The sequence below is a fragment of the Schistocerca cancellata genome, chromosome 2 (assembly GCF_023864275.1).
Source record: "Schistocerca cancellata isolate TAMUIC-IGC-003103 chromosome 2, iqSchCanc2.1, whole genome shotgun sequence".
In the NCBI taxonomy this organism is placed as follows: Eukaryota; Metazoa; Arthropoda; class Insecta; order Orthoptera; family Acrididae; genus Schistocerca; species Schistocerca cancellata.
In genome coordinates this window covers 536277776-536304122 of record NC_064627.1, presented here as the reverse complement: position 1 = coordinate 536304122, position 26347 = coordinate 536277776, and the positions used below count along the sequence as shown (strand labels likewise).

The 26347-nt window shown below is 39.3% G+C and overlaps 1 protein-coding gene across 1 annotated transcript in view; it reads right to left on the bottom strand.

Annotated features, from left to right (window-relative positions):
- Nucleotides 1–4624: 4624 nt before the first annotated feature.
- LOC126162083 (39S ribosomal protein L18, mitochondrial) overlaps nt 4625–26347 on the bottom strand; it is a 33432-nt gene continuing 11709 nt past the window's right edge. Inside the window, exons 2-4 of the mRNA XM_049918357.1 lie at nt 19743–19856; nt 16709–16820; nt 4625–4976 (exon numbers count right to left, since the gene is read on the bottom strand). Coding sequence (XP_049774314.1) covers nt 4854–4976; nt 16709–16820; nt 19743–19856 — 349 coding nt within the window. The 3' untranslated portion in view covers nt 4625–4853. The remainder of the gene's footprint in view (nt 4977–16708; nt 16821–19742; nt 19857–26347) is intronic.

The following is a 26347-nucleotide window of genomic DNA, read 5'->3' as shown; positions in this document are numbered from 1 at the left end:
AAAGATTGCACTTCTATCAGGATGAACGATTCGCTTCAGTTGTTGGTCCCGTTCTTACAGGATCTTTTTCCAGCTGCAGTGATGTCGGAGATGTGATGTTTTACCAGATACCGATATTCACAGTAAACTCGTGAAATCGGTGAAAATGGTTGTACGGGAAATGCCCCACTTCATTTCTACCTCGGAGATGCTGTGTCCCATCACTCATGCGCCAACTATAGCACCACATTCAGACTCACTTAAATCTTGATAACCTGCTATTATAGCAGCAGTAACCGATCTAACAACTGCGCCAGGCGGTTGTCATCTTATATAGGTGCTGCCGACCATGGCGCCATATTCTGACTGTTTACATATCTGTATTTGAATATGTATGCCTATAACAGTTTCTTTGATGCTTCAGCGTATATATTTAAAAATAGGTATATATTCGGATGCAACATTGTGTAAAAATTTTGAAGCAATTGGCGAGCAACTTTCGGATATTTAAGATTTTGAACAAATGAAAATTTACATTTTTATACAGAGTTACCCTGTAATTATTGCATTATATTTCTATATTATATTTGGTGCTCTAGTAGATATATAAAAAAAAGTGCGTATTTGAATGCAACACTGTATCAAAATTTAAGATAACGATTGAAGTCATTGCTGAAGAACTTTTGTAGATTTAAGATTTTGAGCAAAGGAACATTTACATTTTTATTTATATAGATGCAGATGTTAGCATATTCTATGGCATGGTCATTGTTCAGTGATATGACATGAATCATGAGTTGAAGTAAAGAACGTTCATATGGATACATGCCCTATTCCGAATAGTTTCCAAGACATAACACATTTAACATACACTGTTATTTATTTTCTGTGTTATCCATAACATTGTCAGATTTCTACATGTACAACTATTATTTAACTACAACAAGTGTTTCACAAAATATCAATTGAAATATATACATTTGTAATACATTTTGCTCAACGCATTATCGTACATGTAACATTACAGTTATTGTAAGGTTCACAATAAACTTTCGAATATCCCACTCTCATCTTCAATGCATTTGTACACTCTTCAGAGAATATGTTGTGTTGCTTACCAGAGTGCCTCTGTAGGTTCACTGAGGAGGACAGGAGTGTCCATGACGCGAAAAAAATACACATATTCACCTTTTGTTTGTACACCTCAGACTTAAACCAGCTCCATAAAGTGAAATGTAATGGTGGATCTTTGGCATTGGCAGCCAGTTAATTGTATTACTATGACCAATCTAGTAATTAGGGTAAGTGTGGTTGAAATGTTCCTTCCAACATCTGACAAAATGTGGAGGAGCTCCGTCATGCTGGAAGTACATCGCAGTCTGTGCGGCAGAGGAATATCTTCAAAGTCTTCAAAAAAGTGTTCTAAAATGACTGGACCAATCGCCACATTATTCATCATGCCGCATCAAACATCGTTCAAAAAACAATCTCTGAAATTGGTTTCCACGGAAGCAAGTGGATTTTACTGCAACCACTGACAATTATTATGTGTGTTTCTGATTCCATACAGTGTGAACGTATGGTATTAAAGGATCCTAATGACTATTGTCATTTAACCAGTGAAAAAATTCAAGTCGTGTGGCATTGACACCAATGTGAATATTGTGGACATGCCGTACATGAAATGGGTACAAGTTTTTCACACATAGTGTTTGCTATGTGGGACACTGATACATGCAAAAAGTCAATGTGTGCTGGTCATAGGACTATACTCCACAATTTCAACAATGTGTTGCTGTTCCTGCAAAGATTCTTGAACTACACATTCAGAAGAAAAATGGGAATTGTGTTTCACACAATGTTCAGAAACCTCTGGTATACTCTCTACGATCAGGAATTCAATGTGTAGGAAACTGCCATCAATATTCTTCAGCAGCAGCAGCACTATTATCGCAGAAGCCATAAACATACACCATACCTGCATATTCTTCATTGGTGTAGGTGTGCGACATTCTATCCAATACAAGTGCAAACACAGTTCAACTTGCTTCTCTCTGATATACTTGCACTTGCTCTACTTCACTCATGACACACGTGGACAACTGTGCATTCAACAGGCCATTGTAACACCATAAAGACATCCTGGGCAAATAGGCCAAAAGCAGCGACGTAGATTGGAGTAGAACAAAATGCCAAAGATATGGGATGGATAATATGTGCACCACTAACCCATACAAAAAAGCACATTAAATGTGTTCTATCTCAGAAATCATTCAAAATGGGGCATATGCCCATGTGAAGCTCTTTGTTTCAAATTAGCATACCTGTCACATCCCTGAATATTATCATTTTTCCTGGGACACACTATACGTCTTAGTGTGAAAATCAAAATCAAACATTCAATGATTGCCATTAAAACACTGACCGTATCTATTTATTCTTCAACTTAATTGCACAGAAAACACTGCGTGAAGGACTTTAAGGGCAGTAATCTTACAAAAGTTCAAATTTGTTTTTTGTGAAGTAGAAGAAATACAGCATTCTCCTGATTTTCTGAAATTATCTCATACTTAACTTTGTGAGATACAGACATGTCACGTGCAAAGGGTGACAGACAAAGAAAAAATCCCTTCAGTATATGCAATTTGTAATACAAGAGAAGTAATACAGTTCCTAAGTCACTGCTATACAAGTGCCTATTCTTGATGCCGCTGTGGAAGTTGCAGAACTGCTAGTCTTCAACTGAGCTGCGGCCAGGAGGCGTGGCGCTTATGTCCTCTATATGCGGAGGGCACTGTCATTGGGTTGTCATCGTAGAGAGGGGTTGGTCTGCATGCAACTATCTGACGTCTTCTTCACAGCCCTCTATGCTATAATATTCGCTACTGGCGTTCCGGCATTTGACTTTACACTGGAACGTCTTCTGCAAGCACGTGTAACCATTTTGCAAAGTTTTTTTTTAAAAATTTGTTTTACTACTTTGCCTCCAGCATTAACCATTTTTACTGAAGCACCGTCATCTCCTGGTATCTTTCCTTTCTTCATATCCTCAATGGCTTTACACACCTGATCTGGCATTCATTACAGAATATTGCTGTTGGCAGGAAAATAAGGTTCACAACATCTACTGTGTAATTCTCTTGTTACACAGGATACTGAAAAGTGTGAAGAGAGTTTACAGGATCTCATCAGGGTAGAACACTTACTTCATCACAGAAACCACAGGTTTCTGTATCTTCAGAATTTGATTGTCTTCAGAAGGAAATAAATCAAATTCATCAGTAATATGTGCTAGGAAATGACAGTGAAGAAAAACGTAATCACAATTGCATTTCAATCCTTAAGTATATTCATGATAAGGCTCTAGACCCATTATTTGAAAATACAACGATTCAGGAAAGAAGACAAACCATAACCCTCTTCACAAATTACTTTTATCTGGAAGTAGGTCCTACTACAAACAAACTTGCCTCTAATCTGCTGTCTTAGGTGCTGCCTATGTTGACACTGATTGCGAAGGCTGAGACACAGTGAAGTCGAGCATCGCTGGAGAAGATTCCACTAATGTGCAATGAAAGATAGAAATTTAGCAATGAATATTTCACAAATGTCTTTCTTTAACTCCTAGCTGTCAAACAAGCGCCATGCTGACACACAAACCTGGAGAAGATCGAAAATTTCTATTTGGCTATCTAAAACACTTGTCAATTATTACTGCAACGACTTCACATTGGTCAAATTGAATATTAAAAAATAATAGAAAATAAAACAATCAGGTGAAAAATGTTCTTATTTATGTACAAGCTGGATGTAAGTCTCAACACACAATTCTGAACACATGGCAATGGCAACAGCAATAGCAATTTGCAGGATTTACTGGATGCTTCAGTCACACCAAATTGAACATGCAAAATGATGGGTGAGAAATAATGCTCTGAAAATGTAGCTGTTATGAATGTCAGCAATGGTGAAATTTTGTGAACAGAGTTCAATATCAAATGTACATAAGGGACATAAAAGTGTACAAAATATTCTCTGTTCTGTTTCCAAGGCAGATCAGAATAAGAGATTGAGCTTAAAATGACCTCATCACTGACCGTTGTGCTGGATGATATAAATGGAGGAATTGGTCGAGGTGTACATTTCATGTGGCAGAAAGACTAGGCACATAGTGCAAGTGCAACCCCCACACTCACAGACCAACACTGTGACACATTTTGTTCCCAACGTATCCACAAGCATACGAGGTTTTACACTTTAGCCTTTCCTGAGACCTCTGTTGAATACATAGTTAGCACATCTGTCACTGGCAAGAGCAGTGTTAAGCACCTGAAAAGGTCAAGTAACTGTCTTGAAGAAATGTTGTGGGATGAGATGACAGAATGAAGAACAACACAGTCATTTCTAAGAGACTTAACTGCTTTTTTCCTCTGTTATTTTTAACGGTAGTTTCTAAACACAAGAAATTAAATTAGATTAAGAAAAGAGGAATGATAAATTCTACAGATTTCTTTTCAATAAAGTCATTATTTCACCATGTAACTGCACAAATACTGAGCAGTTTAGATCTTTCAAATAATTTCCAACATCAAACAAAATTACTGCATAGATTAAAATTACCAAACCCCAACAACAAACAACTGTATATTTTCATACTTTTATTTTTAGTCACACTACAACAATATCTTGTATCACAACTTTATGCACTGCTTGATGATATGATTACCAAACCCATATTTACACATGTCAAAATATCATCTGAAATGCCAGCACACTTAATCCACTATTTTCACAACGTGACATTCAACAGCAGTTTCGAGATTTTGTCTCTGTCACAGTAGATTGCAAAATATACAACAAATGGCATGTGCAAACTATTCAGTTACTTCCCATGGCTTTTCTTTCCTGTGCATGTCCCAAGGTCGAGGGGCAAAAAACCTTCTTGGTTCAGCCAGAGAAATTCCTGCTGCTTCCAGGGCGCCAACGAAAGCTGCAACCTACAGAGAAAAATTAATCACTTTTACAATAAAATGTAACAACGAAAACAAACAATTATTGGCAAAATAATTTAATTGGATGGATTAAAAATTTGCAAGCTTTCAGAGCCAGTGGCTCCTTCTTCAGGCAGAAGGATTGAAGGGGAAGGAAGAAGAGTGAAGGAAAAGGACTGGAGAGGTCTTGGAAAAGGAGTAGATTTTGGGAAAGTCACCCAGAACCGTGTGTCAGGGGAGACTTACTGTATGGGACGAGAAAAAAAGACTGATTGTTGGGGACCGCATTGGACAAGATTTGAAAACCTAAGAGCTTAAAGGTGGAAGACAGAGTAATATGCAAGGCAGAGATTACTACTTAACCATCGTGCATGAGTTAAAAAGAATGAAAAGCCAAGTGCATTATATGTAACAGACGTGGGAGGGGGGCCGTGAGAAATAGATAGGAAAGACAATGAAAGATGTAGAAAACTAAAATGGAGTGAAGTAAAGAGTAGTTACAATAAAGAAATGCTGAGATGCAATAAATTAATGTAAATTAAGGCCAAGTGGGTGGTGAGAACCGAGGTCGTGTTGTAGTGCTAGTTCCCACCTGCAGAGTTCTGAGAAACGGGTGTCTGAGGGAAGAATCCAAATGGCGCGTGGGATGAAACAGGTGCCGAGGTCATGAATGTCATGTTGTAGAGCATGCTCTGCAACAGGATATTGCGAGTTGCCAGTATACACCCTCTGCCTATGTCAATTCATCCCAATTGATAATTTGGTGGTAGTCAAGCCGATGTAGAAGGCCGAACAGTGTTTACATAATAGCTGATATATGATGTATGACATTTCGCAGGTGGCTCTCCCTTTGATAGTATATGTTTTGCCAGTTACAAGGCTATTATAGGTGGTGTTAGGTGGGTGCATAGGGCAAGTCTTGCAGCAGGGACAGTACAGGAGTAAGAGCCATAGGGTAGGAAGATGGGTGCAGAGAGAGCATATGGTCTGATAAGAATATTGTGGAGATTGGGAGCATGATGGAAAGCTATTCTAGGTATGAAAAGGCTGGCATAGGAAGAAGCCGTCCTGGTTCCCGTGGTCGTACCCCTGATCTGTTTGTATGTCCGGAAATGGGAGCCACTCTGTCTGAAATTTTTGCCCACCATACCTAGAATAGCTATCCATCACCCACCCAATCTCAATGTTCTTGTCAGACCCTATGCTCCCTCTGCATCCATATCTCTACCCTATGGCTCCTACCCCAGTAACTGTCCCCACTGCAAGACTTCCCTTTGCACGCACCTACCGCCACATATGATAGCCCTGTAACTGGCGAAACATATACTATCAAAGGATTTCATATACCAGCTATTATGTAAACACTGTTCAGCCTTCTACATCGGCATGACTACCACCAAATTATCAATTAGGAAGACTGGGCATAGGCAAAGGGTTTATACTGGCAACTCACTGGCTTCTCACCACCCACCTGGCCTTATTTACGTTAATTTATTGCATCTCAGCATTTCTTCATTGTAACTACTCTATACTTCATTCCATTTTAGTTTTCTACATCTTTCATTGTCTTTCCTATCTATTTTTCATGGCCCCACCTCCCACCTCTGTTACATACAATGCACTTAGCTTTTCATTCTTTTTAACTCATGCATGATGTTTCAGTAGTAATCTCTGTCTTGCATATTACCCTGTCTTCCACCTTTAAGCTCTCAGGTTTTCAAATCTCGTCCAATGCAGTTCCCAACAATCAGCCTTTCCTTCTCGTCCCATACAGTAAGTCTCCCCTGACCCACGGTTCTGGGTGACTTTCCCAAAATCTACTCCTTTTCCTAGACCCCTCCAGTACTTTTCCTTCCCTTCTTCCTTCCCCTTCAACCCTTCTGCCTGAAGAAGGAGACACTGGCTCCGAAAACTTGCAAATTACAACAGTCTTTTATTTGTGTGTTCTGCTACCAGTCAGTGAATAGACTTTTATCTATAATATTTTATTTTTACAAACAAATATAATGTGGTGCATATAAATAGGTGAAAAGACCTGACACTGCCTAACTATACAGTCACTGAACTTTCACAGGAAGCCACAATCATCAGATATGTTGGGATATATAACCAACATGACCATAAGTCAGTCATGGGGAGGGTGTAGTGAGAATTATAAGAAGAATTCTAAGAAATTGTAGTCCACCCACGAAGATCACTTAACCTTCTTTTGACTAATTCTTAAGTACAGTTGGAGAGTATGGGATGCTTACCAAGTTCGATTAATGGAGGAGACAAAGATGAGTGACACACTTTTTTCACTCAGTGATCGGACAAATGCACAACAAAATTCAATGAAAGACACTCCCATAAAGATACTGTGTACTACCGAGGTTTTCACTCTCAAAATTCAGTAAGCTCTCTTACAATAATAGACAAGATATGCATTGCTTCCTCCAACTCATATCTTGTGTAATAACCATCAGTGCAAAGATGGAAAAATTAAGGTACTGTATGTATAGAGAGATACTGATGATCTATCTTCATATCCATCACCCATGAACTGAACATGGAGGGCTTGTAGAGTCACATGTAAGTAGGGAGCAGACGGACAATTAACCATGTTTCTGAAAATGTAGCAGTTTAAACGAGAGTACATTGAGGATCACAAGGCAGTCACAGACATCGTGTGGACAGTATCTCCCAGTACAAACAGGAGCCACTGTGGGGCACAACCGGGTATCATCAAACACTGAGGTTCAAATGAACTGTCATGAAGAGAATGTATGAATGGCACTAAAAATGGCACTAAAACCTTTAATTTGAAAAGTCACACCAATCAGTAAAGACAACAAAGTTCACCAAAATGGCTAAAAAATTCCTTTCTTTCTTCACAATCTATACTTCCCATACCACGCATTCTAAGAAAGGGAGATACTCAGGAGTGAGACAGACTTTATCAAACCATCTGCATAATGTACAAATTAAGTGGGGCAAGCTCATTTTACAAGGAATTGAAGTTGGTTAGCTGTAACCGACTTTATCTGCCCAACTGTTGGACTCTTGGCAGACTACTACTGCCTTGACTATGAACAACAATTTCAGGTCCTCTTGAGTTCAGCTGAGTGCTTGCATGTGTGGCAACAGCAAGTGTTATGTCTGTGTTCTCAACAGGAAAACATTATGTTTGTGTTACAATGGACATTTACCTAAAAAGCGGGCAAAATAGTTGCTCTTCATGAATACACAGCTATGACTATAGGAGATATTACCTCAGTTGTTGGTGTGGGAAAACGTAGTGTTTCAAGACTTATTAGGTCATACAATGATACTTCCTCATTGTCTCCAAAGAGAAAAGGCAGAAGTGGGGGGAGGGGGTGGGGGAAACCACCCACCCATAAAACTGATGAAACTTTACTTGGAGACAGTAGAATTCATCTTCACAAGACACGTAAGGACCTTCTGTGAGATTCACTGGTTACTGGGGTTGAAACTGACTCTTCAATGGTATGGCACAGGCCTTCTGATTGAGGGTGGAAGCACAATAGCCAGTAAAGAAGTAACACCCATCATGAAGAAAAAACAGATGATATGGGCCAAAATACATAAATCTTGGATCTCCAATGACCAGAAATGTGTAATTTTCAGAGAAGAGTCACACTTTATTGTTCAAGGTTACAGAGCAATGGTTATCATATCAAGCACCCATGAGGCTGTGAGGGCTGAGCATCTTGGACAGGCAGTAAATTACCCTCTCAAAAATATGTTTTGGGGTTTCTTCACAGCAATTGGACAGGGCACTAGTTCAAGTTGGCAGCATGATGAATTCAACCTAATAACGGAAATCCTTTGGCACAGGATTGTGCTATATTTACAGACCTTCACAGAAGGTGGAGAAACATTTCAACATGAACTGGCTCTATTCACAATTCCACAGCAGTTAAGACTTTCATGAAAGAAAATATCATTAACTTGCTTTGATGAGCTGGTAAATAAACAGACTTAAATCACATCGAGAATTTATGAAGTATTGTGAAAAGAAGTCTTGGTAAAATGGACTGTTCAACAAAAGAATGTATGTTAGTAAATGTGATAAAAGTATGGTTTCCTCCAAATGGTCAAATCTATGCCAAAATGTGTTCACAAGCTGGTTAAAGCTAAAGGAGGGCACATTAGGTATTAATATTTGGTAAGTTACTAATTGTATTATACAACAGTACAAATGTGTGGCACTGAATTTTAACCATTTTGTCCCAATTAATTTGCACACTACAGCATTGTAACTGGTGTTACAATGGTCATGGGATAGTGATATGCACATATACAGATGGTGGTAGTATCATGTACATAAGGTATAAGAGGGAAGTACACTGGCGGAGCCTTCATTTGTGCTCTGATGATTCATGTGAAGAGCTTTCAAACGTGATTATGGCTGCATGCCGGGAATCGACAGACTCTGAATTTGGAATGATAGTTGAAGCTAGATGCACAGGACATTCCATTTCGGAAACTGTGATGGAATTCAATATTCTGAGATCCACTGTGTTAAGAATATACCTAGAATACTAAATTTCAAGCATTATCTCTCACCACAGACAATGCAATAGCCAACTGCCTTCACTTAACCAACAGCAGCAGTGTTTGCACAGAGTTGTCAGTACTAACAGACAAGCAACACTGGATGAAATAACAGCAGAAATCAATGTAAGATGTACGACGAACATATCCATTAGGTCAGCATGGAGAAATTTCACATTAATGGGCTATGGCAAAAGGCAACTCATGCAAGTACCTTTGCTAACAGCATGACATTGCCTGCAGTCTCTCCTGGGCTTGTGACCATATTGGTTGGACCCTAGATGACTAAAAAACTGTGATCCATTCATGTGAGTCCCAATTTCAGTTGGTGAGATCGATGGTAGGGTTCGAGTGTGGCACAGACCACACGAAGCCACGGATACAAGTTATCAACAAGGCACTGTGTCAGCTGGTAATGGATTCATAATGGTGTGGGCTGTGTTTACATGGAATGGACTGGGTCCTCTTGTTCAACTGAACCTAACATTGACTGGAAATGGTTACCTATGCCTACCTCGAGACCATTTGCAGTCATTCACGAACTTCAGGTTCCCAAACAACTATGCACAATGTCACTGGGCCATAGCTGTTCATGATTAGTTTGAAGAACATTCTGGTCAATTCGAGCGAATAATTTGGCCAACCATACTGCCCAACGTGATTCCCATTGAACATTTATAGGACATGATTGTGAGGTCAGTTTGTGCACAAAATCCTGCACCAGCAACACTTTTGCAATTATGGATGGCTATAGAGGCAGCATGGCTCAATATTTCTGCAGCGGACTTCCAACAACTTGTTGAGTTCATGCAACATCAAGTTACTGCACTATGCTTAGCAAAAGGAGATCCAACATACCATTGGGAGGTATCCCACGACTATTGTCACCTCTATGTGTGTGGTGGTTAGGTCAGGGCCAAAAGTATGACACCCTGCAGCCATTCATCCAGCTGGGATGTCATTTGTGAGTAATGATCTAAACAGAGTTTAGCTCTATCTCCTTAAAAATTGTAGTACTACCCAATTCAGCAGCATAGCATAGTGGTTAAGATGCGAGAGGGTGAAAGTTTGGGGTTAGAGTCTCCTCAGGTATTATTAAATTTTTATTTTTAAATCTTTATCGAAAGGACTTCATTATTTTTATTCATTTACCTGATTTAAATGTAACGTACACACAGTCCACAAATCCTGATACGCTCACATGTATTTTTTAAACTTCTAATCCTCCACTGTATCATTTTAATAATCATATTGTTGCAGAAGAAGCTGAGTAGCATTGTGGCACAGTTGTTATGATACTAAACTGTTGCATGGAGGGTTGTGAGTTCAATACTCACATGGACTGTACAATTTTAATTTCTATATTCGGGTTGAATACATTCTAGAAGTATCCACAAATGTCAAGAATCCCTGTATTGGAATGTTATGTAGCTGTATATATATTGTATGTGTTCTGGCCAGAGGCCACTCACTTCGCACTCTAGTATGTGCAAGTGCTGAATAAACCTTCATTAAGTGAAGTTAGTGTTCATCATTTATCTAATTACACCTTCTACATGACATTATTCTGGTGGAGGCGCTGGGTATTGGAACTTGTGATAGCGCACATTATTGACAACACAGTGGCCCCCATCAGGCCATGACAGAGCCGCAGTTTATGTGGCGAGAAACCCGAGTTTGAGCCATATTCAACAGATCGCAATCCATCGGTGAGAGAAGAAGTAGATGACGTTACGATGACAGCAACTGTGTGCCACCGCACGATACATCCTTCCTGGTTCTCTGGTGACGATGGGCAAGATCCAAACAAGCGGCTGAATGAATATGAGCATATCATCAAATTTAACAAATGGGATGACACCGTGTGTTTGGCTAATGTATATTTCTACTTGGAGGGCACTGCCAAGCAATGGTATGAGAACAATGAGGAGAAGTTCACAAGCTGGGAAGTATTCCAGGCAGAGCTGCGCAAGTATTTCGGCAGTACACAATGACAGAAACGAAGGCAGAAGATAAGTTAAAATGCAGAGCACAGCATCCAGAAGAAACTACAGCATCCTACATTCAAGATGTCTCGGAGCTGTGTAAAATAGTGGATCCTAGAATGAAGCAGGAAGATAAGGTTGCACATCTCATGAAGGGTGTTGCTGAGGACATGTATCACGCCCTACTCCTGAAGGAGGTTTCGACAGCAGACAACTTCATAAAATACTGCCAGTATATTGAGACAACGCATCAAAAAAGAATTACACACAAGGAGTTTGAACGGCTTCCAAACATCGTATTGATGTCTGTGATGGAGCAAAAAATCGAGATCCTTCAAGAGGTCATAAGGGAGGAAGTAGAACAGACACTGAACCCAATCTCTCATCCTTCATTTCCCTTTTAAATGGTGAAAAAGTCGAGACCCAGGCGGAGTTATGTCCCTACAATGCCGCATGAGGAACCTGTTTGGGCACCAAGGAACAGTGATGTCTGGAGGACCCAGGATAACCATCCAGTATGTTTCCACTGTGGATGACCGGGGCATGTGGTGCGCTACTGTCGAGAAAGGCGGCGGATATTTGATGACACCCGTGTCAGCAGACAACAGACCAATCTTAGTCAACACTAACTCTGGGACGACAATGATGAACAAGACGACATGGGTACAGGACGATGTAGGTCACCATCGCTGCAAGCTAGCTGCTGGAGAGGACATTCCCCAACACACTAATTAAGGTCTCCATTGCTGATTAGAAGCTCCAGCCGATCACCTAGCCACCGCAACCTGGAAAACTGAATGATGTGACCTTCCTTGGAGGTGAGGAAGCCAAAGAGAAAAATCCTCCGCCATCGATCACTACAAAAATGAGAAGAAACTACGTCGATATCTTCATGGATGGCCGACCAGCCCAAGCTCTTGTGGACTCTGGAGCATCATATTCAGTCATTTCGGAGAAGTACCGCCACCAGTTGCAGAAAACCGTATTCATTGACAACAAAACACCTCTGCTAAAAGTGGGTAATGGGAAATATGTAAAATCTACAGCAAGATGTACCATTCGTGTGGGTATAAGTGGCGATACACAGCCCTTAAAATTCATCGTCTTACAAGAGTGTAGTCATGACGTCATTCTTGGATGGTACTTTTTGAAATCTTCTCAGGCAATTATAGATTGTGGTCATTCGAAGAGTATGCTAGACGAGATGAGATACTATGGAGAGGAAGATGCGCATCCAAGTGTGTGGAGACTGTGTGCTGGATGAAGTGATCATTCCTAAAGTCAGTGCAAGAAAGGTAACTGTCACATGTCATGCCTTGCATCAACCCATGGATCTTGTAGTGGAATATAAAAGAAGTATACCACTGAAGAATAACTTGGGCATCCCAGCCTCTGTCGTCTTGTTTAAGAACGGATTCGGTGAATTGTGGATAGTTAACTGTCACTGAGAACCACAGATCCTTCCAAGATGCATGTGCGTATCAAATGCTGAGCCGTTAATTGAAGAACAGCTGAGCGTCATAGAAACCTCCTATGCCAAGTCTGTGGGCGAAATTAGTGCTACCATTATGAGACAAGATCTTCTAGCTCGACTATCACCAGATCTCACTAAGGAGAAACAGAAGAAGCTAACTGCCCTTCTTCAAGAGCTCTCTGAATGCTTCAATCCACTGGTGAAGAGAAAATTAGACAAATCGATGGTGAAGCACCAGATTAGCACTGGAGACCATCAACCAATAAGCTAGAGAGCATACCGTATGTCAGCAATGGAATGTCAAATAATTCGCAAAGCAGTAGAGAAAATGATGAAGAATGACATAATTCAGCCTTCGCAGAGCCCATGGTTGTCAACAGTGGTCTTCGTCAGGAAGAAGGATGGCAGTTGGCGCTTTTGTGTTGATTACAGGAAGCTTAATAAGATAACTAAAAGGGATGTTTACCCTCTTCCATGAATTGACTATACACTAGATTGTCTGAAGGGAGCTAAGTTTTTCTCAACCACGGACATGTACTCGGGATATTGGCAAATCGAAGTAGATGAGGCTTATCATGAGAAAACTGCATTCGCTAACCCTGAGGGCCTGTATGAGTTTAAGGTAATGCCGTTTGGTTTGTGTAATGCACCAGCAACTTCTGAATGGGTGATGGACAATCTTCTCAAGCACCTGAAGTGGACGATATGTCTTTGTTATTTAGATGACATTATAGTGTTCTCAGAGGCATTTGATGCACATAACAAAAGACTGAGGGTCGTTCTTAAGTGTCTCTTTGGAGCAAAAGAAATCAAAATAATTGGACACCTTGTGTCAAATGAAGGTGTCTGATATTACTTATGAAGTTGAAGATTTCTACACCAAACACAAGGTGACGAAATATCAGAGATACGGTCCACGTCCTTTGAATGAAGCCCTATAAGGATCCTGCAACCCAGGGTAAATTTGAAGCTTCGGCGACAGGCAACAAGTGGAAAGGTGACGAAAAGTATAGCGGCAAAAGAAGTTCTAAGATGATCACCACCGGGGTGAGAATCAGTCATCAGGAGTTGGAGTATGCAGGACCAATGACTCATTCCCGGACTAGGAGACTCATTCCCGGACTAGGAGGACGTAACAACGAGACTCTGTTCTCTTAAGGAGGGAACAATGTTGCAGAAGAAGCTGAGTAGCACTGTGGTGTAGTGGTTACGTTACTAAACTGTTGCACGGAGGGTCGTGAGTTCAAAACTCACATGGACTGTACAATTTTAATTTCTGTATTCGGTTTGAGTACATTCTAGAAGTATCCACAAATGTCATGAATCACTGTACTGGAATGTTCTGTAGCTCTATATATACTGTATGTGTTCTGGCCAGAGGTAGTTCACTCCGTGCTCCTGTATGTTCAAGTGCTGAATAAAAATTCGTTACGTGAAGTTAGTGTTCGTCATTCACCTAATTACACCTTCTTCTAGGAGACATTATTAATTTTGTTATTTGCTCTCATTTTTTCTTCCTATCATTATTTTTTCATTTAGGATATTTCTCTATGAGTCAGAAGACAAAAAATGTATTATTCATCTGTAGCAGACTGAAGTGTGGGTCATTGACACACGTAACAGAATAAAGTATTTACTAGCTTTTGAGGTCCACCCCTTCTTCTAGCAGAAAATACACATAACACAACCATACAGACACCTGAAGCTACACTACCACAGACACAGTGGTTGGTTGCCTTTCCTATATTTTTCATTATAAGATGTAGGATTTCTTTAGATGGTAATTATACAAGCATTTACAACATAAATTCTTGTTGCAATATGGTCTAAGAAATGCACACAATGATTTAAAACAAAGACAGAATCATAAATAAAATTAAATTCAAGCAAAAAGAGACATAGAAATAATGAATGAGGTAACATGGAAGAAAATAAAAAAAAATGATACAATGAAATAAATTAAATCAAATGTAATGTATAAAATAATTATATCTAAAAACAAAGATGATGTGACATACCAAACGAAAGCGCTGGCGCGTCGATAGACACACAAACAAACACAAACATACACACAAAATTCTAGCTTTCGCAACCAACGGTTGCTTCGTCAGGAAAGACGGAAGGAGAGGGAAAGACGAAAGGATGTGGGTTTTAAGGGAGAGGGTAAGGATTCATTCCAATCCCGGGAGCGGAAAGACTTACCTTAGGGGGAAAAAAGGACGGGTATACACTCGCACACAAACACATATCCATCCACACATATACAGACACAAGCAGACATATACAGAGTTACCTTAGGGGGAAAAAAGGACGGGTACACACACACACACACACACACACACACACACACACACACATATCCATCCACACATATACAGACACAAGCAGACATATACAGAGGCCTCTGTATGTATATGTGTGGATGGATATGTGTGTGTGTGCGAGTGTATACCCGTCCTTTTTTCCCGCTAAGGTAAGTCTTTCCGCTCCCGGGATTGGAATGACTCCTTACCCTCTCTCTTAAAACCCACATCCTTTCATCTTTCCCTCTCCTTCCCTCTTTCCTGACGAAGCAACCGTTGGTTGCGAAAGCTAGAATTTTGTGTGTATGTTTGTGTTTGTTTGTGTGTCTATCGACGTGCCAGCGCTTTTGTTTGGTAAGTCACATCATCTTTGTTTTTAGATATATTTTTCCCACGTGGAATGTTTCCCTATATTATATTTGTATAAAATAATTAAAATCATATGAATACTGATTCCTGATAGGAAGAAAAACTGGCACAAATTTAAAAAAATTAATACAATTATTAAAATGACATGGCAAACAATTACATTTAAACCAATTAATTGAATGAAAATTATGATCAAAGCTCTTTTGATAAAGATTTAAAAATAAAAAATTAATAGCACCTGGGGAGATTCAAATTCACAGCTTTCGGCATTTAAGAACAGTATCTTAAATCATTATGCTACACCATTGTTCTGAAAAACAATATTAATTTTAAGACTCTAGAGGATTGCATGAAATTCTTTTTTGTTCATCACTCGCAAATGAGGGCCCACTTGGATGAATGATTGCAGGATGCGATACTTGGGACTCTAACCTGGATCACCATATAGGTGGTTTCAAAAAGTTGCTCGCACTCCTGGGGACCTCCCCGCATAAGAGATTGTTACTTCTATTAATTATAATTTGCTTTTCTGTTTACTCCACTGAGTTAACATCACAATTTTATAAACCTTGGTAAGTCTAAGTTCTGTCTTTGTTGCTATGAATCCTTTCATTACTTGTATGTATATTACAAGAGATTCCACCACTGGTTATGAGACAAAGGAGACAACAGATTGTTGCTGCTGCAATCAATGGATATTTAAACATAAAGATACATAAAAGAAACATTTGAATGACTATTGCCTAAAAGATATATGAAGACAAGAAGATACCACCCGTTTAACATTTATTGTATTAACAACCTTGGTATGTAGTCATACTACAATCAGTGGTGCAATCACTTGTAAATCATTGGACTAATACCAACACAATAACACAATGAAGTACAATACTACCTAATAAAATGCAAGTTAATACGAAACATGCTTATGGAAGAATTTACAAAGACACACCACTCCATGCTTAGCTACAATGTTTTCTCTGCCCGGGAACGGTATTTACATTTTTCCATGAAATCTAAAGAACTTAAGTATGTGAAGTTCATACTAACCTTTTCACCTTGATCTGGTGAAAGACTGCAGTAGATTTCTGCAATACCAGACTCCAAACATCTCTGTGCCAGAACACGACCTAGATTATGGTATGCTGAGACATCTGTAGGCCTGTCACAAAGAGAGAGAGAGATATTGGTTGATATTTCATCTCATTCGCATCTATTGTATTAGTGCGCCAACTGATAGACCCATGATTCTTTAAAGAACAGAACTCCCATGCATAAAACATTCAAACGTGTGATTATTTTCACTTAAAACTTCCGGGCTGATAGGCCGTGGTCGAAGTATAAAACACTCTCCTGACAACTGCGAAGAGAACTCGACGAAGCGCTGATTATATAGGCAGTACAGAGGGCGCCACAGTTGATCACGTGGCGTCGGCTATGAGATTGTCTCTGGTAATGCCAACATTCTCGATTGAAAGTAATCGATCGTCACGCTTGCGGTGCAACGCTGACATCCAAATTTTATCCAGTTTAACACCTTCGTCTTTCCTGTTAAAATTATTACGATGTTTATCAATCTCGATAGCCTCTCTATATAAGCGTGCATAATAATGCGAGGTTTTTGATATGACGCTCGTCTCGCTGAATTTTATTTCATGATTACCTTCCTGGTAAACATGTTCCGCTACGGCCGATTTATCCGTGTGACCCAGGCGGCAATTCCTCTTATGTTCAACAAGACGGGTGTTCACACTTCTCTTTGTGGTACCGATGTAAACCTGTCCACAACTACAAGAAATTTTATAAACCCCCGGTGTAGCCAAAGGGTCACGTGCTTGTTTTGCCGACCTTAAAAATTCTTTTATTTTTCTGGTGGGTCTGAAAATAGTTTCCACCCCATACTTGCCTAAAACTTTCCCAATGCGGTCTGTGACCTTACTAATGAACGGAAGAAAAACTTTGCCCTTGGACGACTGTTGTTCGTCGTTACTCCTGATTCTCTGCCTAGAGCGAAGTGCTCGATCTATATCCTTGCTAGAATAGCCATTCTTCACGAACGTTGACCGTAGATGTTCAATCTCATCTTTTAAATAAACAGGTTCACAAAGTTTGTACGCCCTGTCTACCAAAGTTTTCATTACACCTCTTTTTTGTCTAGGGTGGTGGTTTGATTCTTTGTGTAGATAACGATCAGTATGTGTGGGCTTTCTATGCACCTTATGGCCCAACGTTCTGTCCCGTCGTTTAATCACAGACACATCCAGGAAGTTCAATTGCCCATTCCTTTCCGTCTCCATAGTGAATTGGATTTTCGGATTAATGCTGTTTAAATGTGTCAGGCAGGCATCCAACTCCTCTGCTCCGTGTGTCCATACTACGAACGTGTCATCGATGTAGCGATACCATCTGGCTGGTCTTTTACTGGCAGTCTGCAACGCCCATTGATCAAAAGTCTCCATAAATAAGTTAGCCACAGCAGGACTGAGAGGACTGCCTATAGCCACCCCATCAATCTGTTCATAAAAGTCATTATTGTATTGAAAGTAGGTTGTGGTGAGGCAGTGTCGGAATAATGCCACAATATCGGTAGGAAAAATATCCGCTATGCATAAGATAGCTTCGTTTACCGGAATCATGGTAAATAATGACAACGTCAAAACTGACAAGGATATCATCCGGGCCCATGCTCATTTCCTTTAACTTGTCAATGAAATGAGCTGAATTTTTAATATGACTGTCCGTCCTACCAACATAAGGCTGTTTAGAAAAGGATAGAAAGTATGTTTAAAGTTTGTTGGAAGTTGCCAAGTGATTTCATTAAGAAACACTGCATGAATATAGTCCAGGGAATTGCACTTCACTTTGCGCAAAACCAAGTTTTTCATGTAGTTCAATGTTTATGATGGCATACTTCTTGAATTGTGTGTTATACAATGAGATAATTTTGCAGGTACATTCAGTGATGTATGTGAATACTGCCTGCAAACTATCTTACGAATAGAATCAATAGTACAGAAGTAATAAATTAAAACATCATGTCTGATGCTGAAGTTTCATTGCATGAGCAGTGAAAATGTAGTATGCGATAAAGTTTTTTCCTTTTGTCACTTTGTGGGGAGTGGTAGTGGGAAAAGGGTCAAAAGGTTTGAAATTACATGCAAATTTTGTTTAAAGTCACTGACTGCACTTTTTCTCAAATACTGGATGAATAAAGTCCAGGTATTTCCACACCATCAGTTATGCAGCCACCTCAATATAAACACACTATTTATAACTGTAATACTTGTCCTAGGCTTTTGACGTACAACTATACCTCTTAATGAGTATATTATGACAGCATTTTAATTTCTTAAATTCAGTCAATGATTATACAGAATTTTTAAAATCAAATTTCTTTTGCCCCTGGCAGCAGTTAGATAGGCAATGTGCAAGTGGCACTGGATTTGGGGACATTTGCTTAGTACTATCACATTAACAAATTGTACGCTTAAGAAATGTCAGACTAACTACCAAGCTCCCTCTTTGCTTATATCACCGTTCTCATTCAACTCAGCATTTCCTACTATTGTTGATGTTCTATCAGTTTATTCTCTCTCATGAGTGGGAAATAAGTACAACCTGAATTAAACATATCAAATGACCAATATGGTGGTTAAATCAATAAAAGCTTCAATACATGAACAAAGGAACAATTCGTATGTTTCTCGTATTAAACTATTGTGACAGTGTTACTGAAGAATGTGCTTTTCTACGATATAAAATGTCTTAAATGCAGAATCAGTAAACTTTTGTTACTGAAATCACACAAATTTATTCGCATGCATTACCATAAATATTATGAAGTCTTCAAATAGAAATCAAGCAAAGTGTTCATCAAACTAATACTTATGTCCCATTATAAATTCTGAAACTAACAGCAAGAATAGAGTAAAAATTAATGAAGGGAAGTATATAGAAGAGGGTGCTGAAAAATATCCTTTACTGAACTCCCTAGGAAAAGCTTTTCTGATGTAATCTAAGTAAAGTATATATGAAGCCAGCTAATATTTCTTAATGAAAAAGAGTGACACACTGTAGCAATTACCTGTACAAATGGCGACGGATTGCATTTTCAGCTGTAGATGCTGTCACAGCGATCACTCCTGTATTATGTACAATACTTGCAACAACATACCTATTCTTCTGCTCCAGTGACAGTCTGTAATAAGATACAGTTTGCGCATAAAAGTATGAGAAAAACAGCCTTGGAACTATAAATATACAAGCTAATAAAACATAAATGCAAAAGATGCTGACAGCTGCTAAAGCTCCGGAAAAAAAACTATCAGTCTTCTAACCTCTTTTTCCTGATCAACTGACAAGGACAATAATACAAATTATCTTTTATTAATCAGTCTGATAGTTTAGAATTGTATGGTAGACTGGGACCTGAATATTGATCAGCATATAGTTATAATTTTGTCAGGAATTTCCATAACAAAGTGTACTTCAACTGACTGCAATGTCTTTATGTTTGTCATGTTTACTTTAACTTCATGGTTTTCTCCTTCACTTGACTTGGCACTATTGATCAAGAAAAAAAAGGAAAATCCTGAAATGCCTGCATGCAGGATCCATACTTTCTTTATAGGGATTGAATAGTGCTGGTCAGGGATCAGGACTTCATAAAGAAAAAAATATAGACAGCAGTACTTCAAAATCATCACTAAAGTACCTTGGATCTTGTGGACGGAGAAATTGCATTTGCAGTACATCATTATTTTTTAATCAATTACCATGACATTAACCAGCTATAACACATCCAAATACAAAGTTACTTTACATTCTCCACTGTAATAATTTATTTCATATTTTCTCCAGCAAGGAAAATATGTTACGATTCATTAAATTTTGTAATCATCATCACTATTAGTGGTATTTCATCCGACACCGAGTCAAAATTGTAGGGGTTCAGAAGATGAGTTTTGGCTTAACAGCCTGGCATAGCTCTTTCAGAATGTTTGGCTTGTAGCATATTTTCTGAAAAAGGGGGGTCATAGATTTAAAGTTGGCTATAACTTCATGAAGATGACATCTAATTCTCACTGAAAATTTATTTCAGTGCTATCATAAAATTGTAAATTTCTCGATTTTTTAAAACTACACAACAGAATTATCTGTCCAATAATTATTCAATTTGATATTTGTTAGTGTATTTGATATGAAGTGTATCTTGTAATCCTGCTGGACATATCAGTATAATTATGCATACATCTGGCAAGGTCACTAGGCACAGCACAAAAGGCAATGGGGTATGTTTGTCTAACAGCTTGAATGTGATGACTGAAGGGACACGGTTAAAAAGAAATCTACAGATACCAGTGACTGCAAGCTGGCCCCTATTTTGACTGTGCAAGAGGTGGGATTCTTCTGACTTATCATCAGGTGGCCTGAAGACGGTGGGGTGTAACGCTGAGACTGGTAGCAAAAATACAATAAAACTGGAAATTTATATTGTTGGACGTGCTTTTATTTGACATATTACATTGAAAAAATAGGAGTGCGGGTAAGCTACTACAAACAGCATAGTGAACGCATTATTGTAGCTGAGATAGACGCGAAGCCCACGCCTACTACAGTAGTACAAATTTATATGCCAACTAGCTCTGCAGATGATGAAGAAATTGATGAAATGTATGATGAGATAAAAGAAATTATTCAGGTAGTGAAGGGAGATGAAAATTTAATAGTCATGCGTGACTGGAATTCAAGAGTAGGAAAAGGGAGAGAAGGAAACATAATAGGTGAATATGGATTGGGGCTAAGAAATGAAAGAGGAAGCCGCCTGGTAGAATTTTGCGCAGAGCATAACTTAATCATAGCTAACACTTGGTTTAAGAATCATGAAAGATGGTTTTATACATGGAAGAAACCTGGAGATACTAAAAGGTATCAGATAGATTATATAATGGGAAGACAGAGATTTAGGAACCAGGTTTTAAATTGTAAGACATTTCCAGGGGCAGATGTGGACTCTGACCACAATCTATTGGTTATGAACTGTAGATTAAAACTGAAGAATCTGCAAAAAGGTGGGAAATTAAGGAGATGGGACCTGGATAAACTGAAAGAACCAGGAGTTGTACAGAGTTTCAGGGAGAGCATAAGGGAACAATTGCCAGGAATGGAGGAAAGAAATACAGTAGAAGAAGAATGGGTAGCTTTGAGGGATGAAATAGTGAAGGCAGCAGAGGATCAAATAGGTAAAAAGACGAGGGCTAGTCGAAACCCTTGGGTAACACAAGAAATATTCAATTTGATTGATGAAAGGAGAAAATATAAAAATGCGGTAAATGAAGCAGGCAAAAAGGAATACAAACGTCTCAAAAATGATATCGACAGGAAGTGTAAAATGGCTAAGCAGGGATGGCTAGAGGACAAATGTAAGGATGTAGAGGCTTATCTCACTAGGGGTAAGATAGATACTGCCTACAGGAAAATTAAAGAGACCTTTGGAGAAAGGAGAACCACTTGCATGAATATCAAGAGCTTTGATGGAAACCCAGTTCTAAGCAAAGAAGGGAAAGTGGAAAGGTGCAGGAGTATATAGAGGGTCTATACAAGGGTGATGTACTTGAGGACAATATTATGGAAATGGAAGAGGATGTAGATGAAGATGAAATGGGAGATATGATTTTGCGTGAAGAGTTTGACAGAGCACTGAAAGACAAGAGTCGAAACAAGGCCCCAGGAGTAGACAACATTCCATTAGAACTATTGACAGCCTTGGGAGAGTCAGTCCTGACAAAACTCTATCATCTGGTGAACAAGATGTATGAGACAGGCGAAATACCCTCAGACTTCAAGAACAATATAATAATCCCAATCCCAAAGAAAGCAGGTGTTGACCGATGTGAAAATTACTGAACTATCAGTTTAATAAGTCACAGCTGCAAAATACTAATGCGAATTCTTTACAGACGAATGGAAAAATTGGTAGAAGCCGACCTCGGGGAAGATCAGTTTGGATTCCGTAGAAATGTTGGAACACGAGAAGCAATACTGACCTTACGCCTTATCTTAGAAGAACGATTAAGGAAGGGCAAACCTACATTTCTAGCATTTGTAGACTTAGAGAAAGCTTTTGACAATGTTGATTGGAATACTCTCTTTCAAATTCTGAAGATGGCAGGGGTAAAATACAGGGAGCGAAAGGCTATTTAGAATTTGTACAGAAAGCAGATGGCAGTCAAACGAGTCGAGGGGTATGAAAGGGAAGCAGTGGTTGGGAAGGGAGTGAGACAGGGTTGTAGCCTATCCCCGATGTTATTCAATCTGTATATTGAGCAAGCAATAAAGGAAACAAAAGAAAAGTTCAGAGTAGGTATTAAAATCCATGGAGAAGAAATAAAAACTTTGAGGTTCGCCGATGATATTGTAATTCTGTCAGAGACAGCAAAGGACTTGGAAGAGCAGTTGAATGGAATGGACAGTGTCTTGAAAGGTGGGGAGCAAAATAACTGATGATGGTCGAAGTAGACTGGCAATGGCAAGGAAAGCGTTTCTGAAGAAGAAAAATTTGTTAACATCGAGTATAGATTTAAATGTCAGGAAGTCATTTCTGAAAGTATTTGTATGGAGTGTAGCCATGTATGGAAGTGAAACATGGATGATAAATAGCTTAGACAAGAAGAGAATAGAAGCTTTCGAAATGTGGTGCTACAGAAGAATGCTGAAGATTAGATGGGTAGATCACATAACTAATGAGGAGGTTTTGAATAGAATTGGGGAGAAGAGGAGCTTGTGGCACAACTTGACTAGAAGAAGGGACCGGTTGGTAGGACATTTTCTGAGGCAGCAAGGGATCACAAATTTAGCATTGGAGGGCAGCGTGGAGGGTAAAAATCGTAGAGGGAGACCAAGAGATGAATACACTAAGCAGATTCAGAAGGATGTAGGATGCAGTAGGTACTGGGAGATGAAGAAGCTTGCACAGGACAGAGTAGCATGGACAGCTGCATCAAACCAGTCTCAGGACTGAAGACCACAACAACAACATTATATTGAACAGATGAGTTCTCGCAACCATCCAGTATAAAAATGGCCTTACCGAGGATAATGTAGTCTGCCACCAATGGAAGCAATTTACAAAACCCTAACTCAACCAATACTTGAATATTGGTCGTTCGTACAAGATAGGATTGACAGAGGAAATAGAGAAGATCCTAAGTGGAACAGCGGATTTTATTATAGGTTCATCTAGAAAGCACGCAAGCATTGCACAGATGATCAACCAACTCCAGTGGGAGACGGAGGAAGTCATTTAGCATCACAGTCTGAATTACTGCGAGAGTGAAAGGATCATGAAAATGAAATTAGAGAGATTTGTGCTCAAATGAGGGCTCACCACCAATCGTTCTTCCTACAAACCTTTGTGGTTGAAACAAGAAACGCAGAAGTTACAGTGGTACACGAAGTACCCTCCACCACATACCACAAGGTGGCTTACGGAGTATAGATGTGGATGCATAACATTACACACACTGGCACCAGGCAAAATGCCCACAGCACATTCAAAGGCTGCTGTGGACTGCAGTGGCTTCACATTGCAACCAGTCGATGTTAACAACAAGTTCTTTGGTATACCTATTGAGACGGTCCTGCACTACATTGTTTCCTCCTGGACTTTGATTTGAACTTTTCTATTACATACTATTGATGTTTGGCTAGCATATGGACTTGGCCTGTCTGTCTCGTGCAGTGCTGTCTTCATTCACCGTGACTGTGGTTCACAGTCGAGTACTTCCCAATTGAACCTATCGTGTTCTCTTGTACTAAGGGGTAAGTTATTCAAGAAACTTACATGGTGCTGCGTTAGCCAGAAGTTTTTTGTGTTTTGTATTTCCAGAAGACTCAGGAACCATCACTTTCTGTGACTTAATTACAAATAATCTATGCTTAACAAAATCTCTGTTGTTGAAGAAACAAGACTTACAACAGTGCATTTGTTTTGAATTTTATAAAAAGTGTGTATGCCAACTTAAGACATCCATGGGTGTAAAAATTGGTAGATAGTGATGAAACAAAAATAATTTCCTATAATATCGAGGAACACTACAGCTTTGTTTCCTGTAATTCTTATCGTTTCTCTCCCCTTTTTACAATTTTCTGTGGTGTTAGTTGGTACTTCTGATGCACAACAGCCAACATAGTCCCAATGCTTTTAACCACACGTAGTATTTAAAGTTAAACCTGAAAATCAGATGTTTATTGCTCACATTTTTCATTATTGTCGGAAGCCTTCTGAAAGTGGGATCCACTGAGCAGTGTGCAACTTCCTTTGTAACAGGTAAGATGATATTACTGGCATGCAAAGCTTTACTGTTGACATTATCACCACTGTTCTGCCATTCATCTGGTATTTGTTTTTGCTAAGCAATTAACAACTATTGTGAAACACACAGGAAGGGCTTGAGCTCTTAAATACTGTGCACATGTAGCCAGATTTGAACAAGTAAAATTTTAACTAAGAACCTTACTTGTAAGTCACTTTGGAGGGGATGGTGGTCATGAAGATTTTAACCTTCCTAAGAGGTTCTGGTCCATTTTGACTCTAAAGGATTCTTGGTGGTCTATCATTTCGAAAATATTTGTTTTTAATAAATTCCCTTCATTGACTTTATTTGTCCCTTATTGAAACTGTAGTATATTCAGACAGAAAAAGATTGTTTTGTAGCTTTAGTTTGGCGTTCACAGAAACAGTACTCTGTGAGCCAGAAGTTATGCAACTTAAAAAAAAGTGGTGGGAAATTGAGTTTCTTAACAGTGGGAATGATTGTGTTGCCAGAGGATGACCTTGTGGGAGTCACACAGCTGTTTTCCGTCCTTTTGATGTCAGCAGTGAGTTAGCTGTGTACGAACAAATATGTTTTAACCTGACTGAACACATGTTCATTCTTGAAAGTTATTTTAACTTTCTTAAAATGTCAGCAATACTTCAGAGTAGCTTTTTCCTCAACTGTGCCTATCAAATCAATTATGTCCCGCATAGTTGCTCATTTCAGAAAAACTGACAGTGTGAAGAACGGGAACATTCCAGCCAACCTTCGGTGTTAAGTGATGCCTCACTGGAAAATATCCATGCATCCTTGCTAGGTTCATCAAGTAAGTCGATATGAAGACTGTGTCTTATGTGAGCATTTGCAGAGCCAAAAGGAAGCTGAAGTACCATCTGTACTGCATTCACGTGGTGCATGAACTTTGAGAACCTGAGACAGGGTAAAGACTACTTTACTGTCAATGGGTTTTGCATTTTATCCACAACAGTGTTCAGGTGTTGGTTTATGTTTTCTACTCTGATGAAGCACGGCTTCGCTAATGGCTATGTAAACAGCCAGAACGACAGATGGAGCTCAGAAACACTCACATTTTTCACTAGACCCACGTTACATTCACAGGAGGCTGGACATTCTTGTATGCAATTTTATGCGAATGAATAGTAGGCCCAATTTTTTTTTCTTGGAAACAGTACTAGCTGAACATTACCAGGAAATAATCATGAAGTTCATAGTATTATTACAGGCCGATGAATGACATTGCTGGCTACAGCAAGATGCTGCAACAGTGCACACAGCATGCTGCACGAGTTCTCTGGGGGGGGGGGGGGGGGGTGGCAGTGAAAGGCGGGCGGGACACATCAGTTTATGTGAC